At 45.1% G+C, this 9,994-nt stretch overlaps 1 protein-coding gene across 6 annotated transcripts in view; it reads left to right on the forward strand.

The window, feature by feature from the left end:
* The window catches only part of BRPF3 (bromodomain and PHD finger containing 3), a 27,827-nt gene extending 18,681 nt beyond the window's left edge, over positions 1-9,146 (forward strand). For all 6 annotated transcript variants that reach the window (XM_065698399.1, XM_065698397.1, XM_065698398.1 and 3 more), the window contains exons 10-13: positions 1,435-1,532; positions 3,426-3,523; positions 5,237-5,391; positions 6,890-9,146. In XM_065698399.1, coding sequence (XP_065554471.1) covers positions 1,435-1,532; positions 3,426-3,523; positions 5,237-5,391; positions 6,890-7,073 — 535 coding nt within the window. In that variant the 3' untranslated portion in view covers positions 7,074-9,146. The remainder of the gene's footprint in view (positions 1-1,434; positions 1,533-3,425; positions 3,524-5,236; positions 5,392-6,889) is intronic.
* Positions 9,147-9,994: the final 848 nt, after the last annotated feature.

Genomic DNA, 9,994 nt, shown 5'->3' on the forward strand with positions numbered 1-9,994 from the left:
GAGGCATGGCACCTCCAGCTCTTCTCTGAGGTGGGACACCCACTCATTTCGTCATCTCTCCCCTCTTCTCTGGGCTGTGTGCCCCGACCTTCACATCAGTCGTTGCCTCTTCAGTAAGCTGGGTGCTTCCAAAAGAAGCATCAGCCCATGCAGATCTCACCAGAAGGTCATTGCAGGAGGGTTGGACTAAAAGACTTTCGAAGATCCTTTCCAGTCCAAGCTATTCTGTAATTCTGTTGTGATAAACTTGTCAAGTAAGGAGCTGCATCAAAGGGAACAAAAAGGAGAGACCTAGATTCACACATAGTTGAAATGTCATTTAAATGAGGGCTCTTGTGTCATGCAGAAATCCTTCACTGGGTGACGGTACAGTCAGAACAGGACCAGGAGCCAGGAGCTTCCTTTCAAACCATATCTTGGCCTTATGGCCACACTGTACTCATGTCTCTTTGCCCCTCTGTAAGCAAGGGAGACAAGTCGGAATTCACAGGGGAGTGTGGGGACTTGTACAAAATTAGGTGTTTGTATAGTGCTTTGAAGATGAAACGTGTGATGTAAATGCTTACTACAGTAATTGCCAGCAATTCACATAGCAAAAATTACATTAGAGCTATGTGACATCCACAAAACAAGAAATTAAAACCAAGCTGATGTCTCATGGATAACTTGTACAATTATTCTGTTCAGGAACTGCTCTGTTTACTCCTTTTTCTCCAGTCTTTCTTTTTGAGCACCAAATTCACCCAGAATGGGTTATTAGAAAACTTTAAAAGAAAAATAGAAAAAAAATCCTCAAGAAGTGAAAAAAACATGATTTCTTGAGGTGGAGATGATAGTCAGCTTTCTGTCTGTAATATTTGTAGTAATGAGGTGAAGGCCATGGGCTGAGAGAGTCCCAACTGCATAGATACTCTCCATCCCTGGCAGTGTTGAAGGCCAGGTTGGATGGTGTCTTGGTTGACATGGTTGACATGGTGTGTGGTGTCCGTGCCCATGGCAGGGGCGTTGAAGCTATATGATCTTAAGGGCCTTTCCAACCCAAATCATTCCATGATTCTGTGATTCTATGATTGATTCTATATCAGAGCCATGTTGGAGGGCTGCTCAATTGTCTGTGACGTCAGTACACAACTGGCTGAGCTCATGCAAGCTCCAAACACTATCACATCAGCTCTTCAGCATGAGGTCTTTGCTGGGTTTCTTTCTTGTGTTCATAGGTTGGTTTCTGGTGGGCCTCTTTTATTGTTTGTGGCAAAGCTGGGATGATGTCCAGTGTACTTGAACCAGAAGAAATGTATTGATGGTTCACTGTTCTTTTCATGTCAGTGATGTTACAGTGTTTTAAACAGAGCTGGGGAATCTGTTTCTTTGGCTTTCTTTTCAAGGGTAATCTACTTTCTCCAAATTCCTTACTTGTGCATATCTTTCCAACAGTGGTTTGATGCCTCCCAAGCGGAGTCGAGGGAAGCCAGCTCTTTCCCGAGTGCCCTTCCTAGATGGTGTGAATGGAGACTCTGATTACAACAGCTCAGGTGAGAACAGCTCTGCAGCACATCCTGCGCGGGTCCCAACACTCCATCTGATCCAAGGGAAGAAGGTCTCAATGCAGGAACTAGTCCTGGGTGAGCTACCCAGGTTGTACTATCAGGCTGCTTACCTGCCCATGCATTGCTGCCTTCTTGGTTGCAAGTGTAGGTTATTGCATAAAAGGTTTTTCCTGCTTTCACATTTGCTTGTGTTCTCCTCGGGTGCTTTCTGTACATCTGGTGTTGATGATGCACCTGGCACTGTTTTCACCTGTTTTGCGACTAGTTCTCTTTAGTGATGCTGCAATACAAGCAGTAAATCATCATTTTACATAAGAGAAGTCTCTCTGGAGATAACTTTGTGTCTGCTCCCTCTTGTATTGCTGTCATTGCTTTCAGGGTCTTTGTAACAAAGTCTTTGCCAAACTGTGCTGTACAGCTGTAAAATTAAGTCACGGTCCTCTAGTCCTACACAAGGCACTACACCCATCTTGCAGTGCTCACATAAGCAGATTCTTGTCTTTCTTACAGTGTGTCAGTGCTCGAGTTATGGCACGTCTATGCTGAAATCAGGACTCAGCTTTGACTCCCTGGTACTCTCTGTACAGCTCCCATGTGCTGACTCCCGTCTCCCTGGGAACCATTATTATCCCAGACCCCAGGCACTCAGCAGGCTGCTTTGGAGATAACCTCACAGAGCGGGGCTGGTGCTGGGAGAATTAGAATCAGTGGGAGAATTCTGTGATTTAGAACATCATTTCATTATGGAGGAATGCATCTGGAATGCAGTAGTGGAGAAGCACATCAGATCTGTTTGGCAGGGAGCTCTTTTGGGTCTTACTCAGTGTTTTCTAGATTCAGTTTGAGTTCTGGTAAAGCCAGTGTTTGACCATTTCTCCTCCAAAGCAAGTACTACTTGCTGTAAAATTCACATTAATGGAGATTACTCCTTTTCCAGGACCAGGAGCTGGCAGATGAGTTATTCATGTCTTGAATGGATCCTTGGCCATGCCATACTTCTGACTGAAGTTTGAAAAATTAATGGTTAATAGACTTCTGTCAATTAGAACCAGGCATTCCCCACAGACTTCAATTACCCCCACAGTATTATGGTGTCAGAATAATCTAGAGATTTGTATTTAGGAGTAAAAAGGAGCTGTCTGAACAGTGGTTCAAAGTAATCTCAGATACATCCATTGAGGATGGATTTGGCTTGGTGGAGCCAAATGAACCAAATTCATCTCTCATATACCCATTTGATTCAGTGGTATAGCAGCTGTTCACTCCAGAATTGAGTTTGATACATAGTTCCATACTGAAGAGTTCATCTGAAGCTACATGCACTAACAGACTTAGACCCATGATTTAGGAGACTGTGGCATTACCTTAATGCAGAACATGACTGTACTGACAGAGCATAAAGAAGGCTGGACGTTCGCCATGGCCAGGCTGGATCTCACTGCACCTTACATTTTACCATAAACTTACTGCAGATGAGATCTGTCTTGCTGCAGAGAGGCCTTACCGCCTCTGGTTTGGATACTCAATGCATATAGGTGCAAACAGTGAACAGCTTTCCATTTTGCTCTAGATCTTGGTTAAGAGAAATGGTTTGGGATTATGCAGATGATTAAATGACAAAGAGCTGGTCAATAGGTTAGTTATGTAAAAAAGATGAAATTCCAGCTTTCTGCATGCTGAAGAATCAAATAAAAGAAGAAAACTGAAATATTGCCAGTATGTTCTAAGTACAAGAGTGGTTCGTCTCTTGTAGCTGATTGCTGGTGGGACAGTGCAGGCCATCACACCCAGGTTAGATGATGGTGTGGTTTCTTGTGTTATCTTAAGCCCCTGGCTAGCTATCACCTTCCTAAGCCGTGTCTCCCTTCTGTCCCTTAGGCAGGACTCTCCTGATGTCCTTTGAGAGTCAGGCTGAGCTGGAGCCCTTGGAGCTCGTGTGGGCCAAGTGCCGGGGCTATCCCTCCTACCCTGCCTTGGTAAGTACACCAGTGCTTTCATGCATCCTGTACCTGCATTGCAGGTAGCCAGGAACACAGTGCTAGTGTGCAGTGTAACCAGGCAGAACAGGAAAACTTCCCACAGTCATACAATGTGCCTTTTTATTTCCGTTTCCCTTTGCACAGTGCATTTTCCCTGTGCTCACTGTTTCTGAGCATTGCAAAGGATTCATAAAACCTGGCTCTCTCGGTGCCAGGAATAGGAGGAGATCTTTCCTCTCCTCTCCTATTCACTCTGTAGGTATTGGGAAAGTGATCAGTACTGCTGGCATGAGAAGACCTACATTTTACAAAGGCAGGCACCAGGTTCCACTGGTGTCCAACTGCCTGCACAGTTTCCTGTATAGTGAGTACAACCCTCTGTGGTCTTGTGATGGACATACCCTCTTCCAGTAACCGCATGTTTGATTTAAATATGATAATATATTCATGTGTTTGCATCTAGTCCTATGACTATAGTTCCTTAACATTTATCCATCTTTGGATATTTGACTGTTAAGGTGAAATCCATAAACCTGGCTTCAGTTCCAAAGCCAGGCACATGCAGTTGTTGCTAGGAAGTGCCAGTACCACTGCAGGCTTTTATGTGCTTGCTAAGTTATCAGCAGAGATGGCTGGAGTGAGTATATAAATAAGAACATGGGATAGAGTAACATTTTGGTTTTTCTGCTGTTTTTAAATAGAGATGTCAGAAGAGCCACATCTCAAGGGATCTAAGTGGGAGCCCACAGGAGGGAACAGCTGTGGATCTGCTAGCTGTGTTGGCCAGCCAAAGCGCTTTTAGATCTCTGTGTTGCTATGGCCAAAGTTAAACTGAGCATTAGCATGGATTTAAACACTGCGATTTTCCTCTAAAAGGCATATTTCTGTAACAGTCTGTTGCAGTACTGGTGTCTTCACTTCAGTTCCTGCAGTTGGCCAATGTCAAAGCCAAGCTGCTTTTTTGAGCCCTTAGGAGCCAAGATCGGGAGGCAAACAAGAGCACACTGAGTGTTGTGCATATGGCAGGGGGTTGGAACTAGATGATCTTTAAGGTCCTTTCAATTCTGTGATTGTGTCCACCCTTTGCTTCTCCTGCCATAATCGCATAGCACAGATGTCTGACGCTGACTTCTGCTTTATAATGGGAGAATAACTGTGTCTGTTGTTATTCCCCTCCAGTGATCCAAGTCCGTGTTCCCCATCCCTGATAAAACTGGAACTGCTCGTCCACTCTCTCAGAATATTGACTGATTCTGCTCTAGTAGCAGAATAAATCTGAGGGATGCCACTGAAGTCAACTGGACCGCAGTGGAATGGAGCTGGTGTTAACCTCACTGTGCCTGCTGCTTACAGCAGTGCTGCTACATTTGTTGTATGAATTTGGAGTGAGGGAGGGAAATCCATCATTGAACACAATGATACTGAGTTTCTACTAAATTACAATTGGTGTAAATGCAGCTACATCCATGCAGAACAACATACTTACAGCTTTTCCCCTTTTTAACATCAGGTGCTTGACTTTTGGACTGACGGGCTTCTCTTCCACAGGAGAAGACAAAAAGAGCCACTGAGACAGAACATTCTGCTTACCCATCCCAAGTAGATCTTCGTTGTCTAGCTTGGATAGACTGAAAGAACAGAAAAAGAAAATGCATTTTCTGCAGTACTTGAAGGGGTTTGTGCTTAAATGTCCTTTCCCTGTATCACTAGATAATCGATCCCAAGATGCCACGTGAAGGTTTGCTCCACAACGGAGTCCCCATCCCAGTTCCACCCGTGGATGTGTTGAAGTTGGGGGAACAGAGGCAGACAGAGGCAGGAGAAAAGCTCTTTCTTGTCCTTTTCTTTGACAACAAGAGAACCTGGTGAGTGCTGTGGCAGAGAGGGAGGAAGATTTAACATAATCTCTGGTATATGGGAGCATGCAGGGGTTATGATGATGTTACATGGAAATTGGAGATTTTAAATATGCAGCAGTCACAAAGAACCATAAGGAGGGCAGCATGCTTTTCCTGGCCCAAAAGCATGACATCTAACACGGTGAACAGCCCAGTATCCTTCACCCACAGGTCACATCACCATAAAAGCACTGAGGCACGCGGAGAACCAATTTCATAATCCAAATCTGCCGCAGATTAGAGAGAGCATTTGACTTTAAAACACCAGCAGACTGAGCAGCCAGTTCCAGCGCTGCACAAAAGATTGGCCAAAAATCTCCAGGGTAACGTTTTCCAAATGCTGGGTTTGGGTTTATTCCATATTTAGACTTGCCTGGTTTTGTCAGAGGTGCTGAGTACCTGCACTCTTCAAATCAAGGCATTTATGTAAGATGGAAATGTAGGTGTAAGCGAAACACCTCAAGGCCTGCTCCATCTCAGAGTGTGTCTGCTGATTTTAATATCAGTGGCTGACCATGTTACCATGCTTACATGGTAACAATAACCCAGCCACATATAATAAGCCACAAACCAGTGATGTCCCTTAAAAAATAAAGCTTTGAAATCCATGTATGAAACAATAGGAAAATTGGAACACTAGAGAATTACGCTTGAAGAGGTGAGTCCCCGCAATGAGGCAGCAGCCACATGCTGAACCCACTGGATTATTTAACCAGCAAATGCCACATGGGAACATGAATTTAAAAAGGAGCCTAGTGGTACTTTGAGAGCCCATTTCCTCCTTAAGTCTCCTGGGAAAGGTCTTTGATGGCATCCCTGGAAGAGCAGGGAACTGGGAGATAAGGGAAGGGAAAGGGGATGAAGGAAGAATGTGAACATTGCCCCTCTTGGGGAATGAGGAGGGGATCATATTTGCATCACTTGTGTCCTCTGGGGAAAAGAGGTGCCAAGGGACACACTCCTGAGGCTTTTTATTAGTACAGTACATTGTTTCACTGCCCCACATTACCAGAACCACTTGGTACAGGGCATGCTCTTCAAAGAGGTACTAATAGATGACGTTTAGCAGAACATCAGTGGCAGTGCCATGCTTCCTGGTGCTGTAGTCATCAGTTCCAAAAACACCTAAATCCAGACTTGAAATTGAAACTACCTTCCCAAGGAAAATCACCATTTCCTTACCTTTGCCCTGCTCTGGTGAATGTTTACACTCTTAAGGAGCCACTTAGGGTGGGCATGAGAGCCAGGCACATTGGAGCAGCCAGTCTCCTGCAGGGAGCCTGGGAGGCCTTCAGTGACGTGGGTCAGTGGTAGCCTTGGCAGTGCTGGGGAACGGATGCATTTTGATAATCTTAAATGTCTTTTCCAGCTTTGTTGATTCTTTGATTACAAGGGCAGGAGGCCTTCAGGTCTTTGTTCTTCCTTCTGGATGTCCTTGGTGACTGGGCTTTGCACTCTGTTGCAGGCAGTGGCTTCCACGTGACAAAGTCTATCCCCTCGGCATGGACGACACAGTGGATAAGTTAAAGATGATGGAAGGACGGAAAACCAGCATCCGCAAGTCTGTGCAGGTGGCATATGACCGAGCCATGATCCACATGAGCCGTGTACGGGGGGATCATCCCTTCCTTACATCCAATTACCTGTAAGGGCTCGGGGTGGCTGGTCCTCCTTTTTCTCCAGAGCCCGCGCTTGCTGCAGTGGCAGAGCGGATCATTGCGTGCACTGACCGGCCAGGGGACACTGATCCCAGCAGTTGTCAGCACTCCTTGAAGTACCCTGAAATGTGCCAAAAAGCCTATCCAGCTTCTTTCTGAATGTGTCTCACTGAAGAGCTGGCAGGAGGTGAAATGTAGAGTCTGCAGGGCCAGGAGGAAGGTAGTTGGGAGGAGCTGCCTGTGACGGGAGCCAAGGTGAGCTGATACGGTGAGCAGAGCACAGCACTGGGATGTTCGGACCTCGGGCACCTCCCTCAGGGGGTTTTAGGTCATCAACCAGCCCTGAGTAATTCCCAGGAACCCGTGACCACTGTAACTGAACCAGGATCCTTTATGGAAATCGCAACTGGACTTTCTTGTGCCAAATTTACCCAAACCATCATTGGCCTTTTCATTTTACTTTGTTTTAAATGACATTGATTGTCCCATCACACTCAAAACCAAAAGGCGTAGCTGGGAGTTCACCTTCTGATCTTCCTGCCTATGTCCATAGTGTTTTCCTGTTCGATTTCTCTCATTTAGTTTACAAAAGCTTGAGATATTTTGGTAACCTTCCCCTCTGCTGCACACACTTACATGAAAGAGCTTTAAATATGGAAAGCAAAGTACCTGATTTGTGTGTGTGTGTGTCCTAGACATTTCTTTGGTAGTTTCACATTTATGTGCTGATTTCTGTGACTGTACTTGTTCCAGCATTTCATGTCATGTACAGAACTGAGTCTAAGCAAAGAGAGCTTCCTTCTTTTAAGAAGCAGAACTAATTTTGGAGGTGTCTGATGAGCTGGAGCAGCTTTGCAGGCACTGAGGTTGATCAGGGTTGGAGGGAGGTACATCTTTTGTGTTGCTTATGCACATTTGGTGTAAGGCTTCTCTTCATTTCTTCCTTTTTTTCTGTCCCTACTGTGTTCCTCTGGCTTGGGTTGGGTTGAAACCAAGCACTCAATAGAGCACATGACCATTTTGCCTTTCTTCCTTCTTCCATGCACATGTATCCGTTCCCCAGTGTGTGGGTCTCCAGCATTGTCATCCATTGAATCCCAAACTCCAGCTCTGCAGACAATCCCTGGCTTTTTGGGTTTGCATTGCAAAAAACAGGGACAACTCGTGTTTGGAAACTTGATGACAAAATCTTTTCTATTAGCCAAGGACTTGGTGGTTTCTTGTGCTGTGTATCCCTTTTTGCTTTCCCATGTGAAGAACCAAAGGTGCAAAGCAAGATTGTAGATTGAATTATCATCATTTCGCTTTTTAACTCAGTATTTTTTTATTATTTTAACTTTTTCATACTGAAGAGAATGGGGGGGGGTTCAAAATAATAATAATAATAATTGCTAATGACTAATGGGGAGTAATCACTGCCATTTCTACTTGGTCTACTTTTTTAAGATACCACTTCTTATACACTGGGATGTGGAACCACACTTTAAGGAAGAGATTCCTGTAACATACAGAGATGGGGCATAGGATTTTGTAAAAATAATATTAATAATGCCTATGGAGTGTGGCAAGGGAAGGACGATGTGTAAATAGCTGTAAAATACTGTTCTAAATTATTTAGACCTCTTGTCACCATTCTTGAAGTCCTCAGTTGTGTTGCTGGGTCTTTTATATGCCCACAGTGTAATTTATTTAAAGGAACATACACTTTGCAGGTGGTAGCTCAGCTGTGGACTCGTGACCTGTGTATATGTTTTAAGATCTTGGGAATTGGGGTTTTGGGGGGTTGGTTTGGTGTTAAAATGCCATTTTAGGCTTGGAATTGGCTGATACCCTGCTGTTACTCTGGGACCCAAACGTTACTGTCAGTCTGCTGTAAAGCACAGAGCGCTCTATTTATTGTAGAAAGTGAGTTTATTTGCTTTCTGGAATTGTTTATATCAGATGGTATAAGAGAAGTAATAAGAAAATCTATGCTTGAAAAGAAGATGCTAATTTTACCTACTATAATCTGACTGTCTGAAACTATATTTTCTCTCTGAGAAATAAATGTTCTAATGTATAAAATCAGAGTCCTTCCTTGCTGGTGTTGAACTGAGGTCAAGGACATCGCTCACCGCGGTGGGTTTTGTTCATCCCAGTCGTCCCAGTTGCAGGTGGAAAGAGCAATGATAGGGAAGGGACACATGGAAGGAGCATCTCCAGAAGGTGTTTGCAACGGGTGACAACATTGGGTGGTGGAGGATGGGAGCCCTCTGGCCTGGAGCTGGCTGAGGGATGGGAACTGGGAATATGGGGCTTCAATCCCATCTCCTGGTGATTCTTTGGTGGACCTGGAGGTTTCTCAGCAGGGCTCTTGCCTTGTCTCTTTCCAAAGATGCATTTTTCCCTCCTGCACAGGCTGGTATTGCTGCAGGTGGTGCTCACCAGGACCCCTGGCTCAGGGAGAGCAGCAGGGGATGGGCAAGGTATTAAAGGAGAATTCTTCAATTTACTTTCTACCATTTCCACCTGTTGCAAAACCAAGGAGGATTTACCAACAAGAGGGATGTTGGGCAGCTGTTCTCCAGAGGAAAGCACCGGAAAACAGCATCCATGACTACTGCCCATAGCCCCCCCCTTGCTCACATTTTGGGTTAGAATTATTGCACTTCCCCCTCCCACCCCATCTTTTCCTCTTTAACAAATAAGATGGTGACTTCCCAAAGAGCTCTGCAGCTCCAAGGTTTCCATGACGATGGCATCTTTCAGCTGCAGAATCAGCTTCATCCCCCAGGCCTGAAAGAGGGGAGATGGGAGTGAAGCGGGGAGGGTGGGGGGGTCTCGGTGCAGGTTTTTGGGTGGTGTCATTGGCATCACCCCCAGCCCCTTACTGGGTGGCACCAGGATAACACGTCCCAATAAATGCCATCAAG

The sequence above is a fragment of the Lathamus discolor genome, chromosome 19 (assembly GCF_037157495.1).
Source record: "Lathamus discolor isolate bLatDis1 chromosome 19, bLatDis1.hap1, whole genome shotgun sequence".
Classification (NCBI taxonomy): domain Eukaryota; kingdom Metazoa; phylum Chordata; class Aves; order Psittaciformes; family Psittacidae; genus Lathamus; species Lathamus discolor.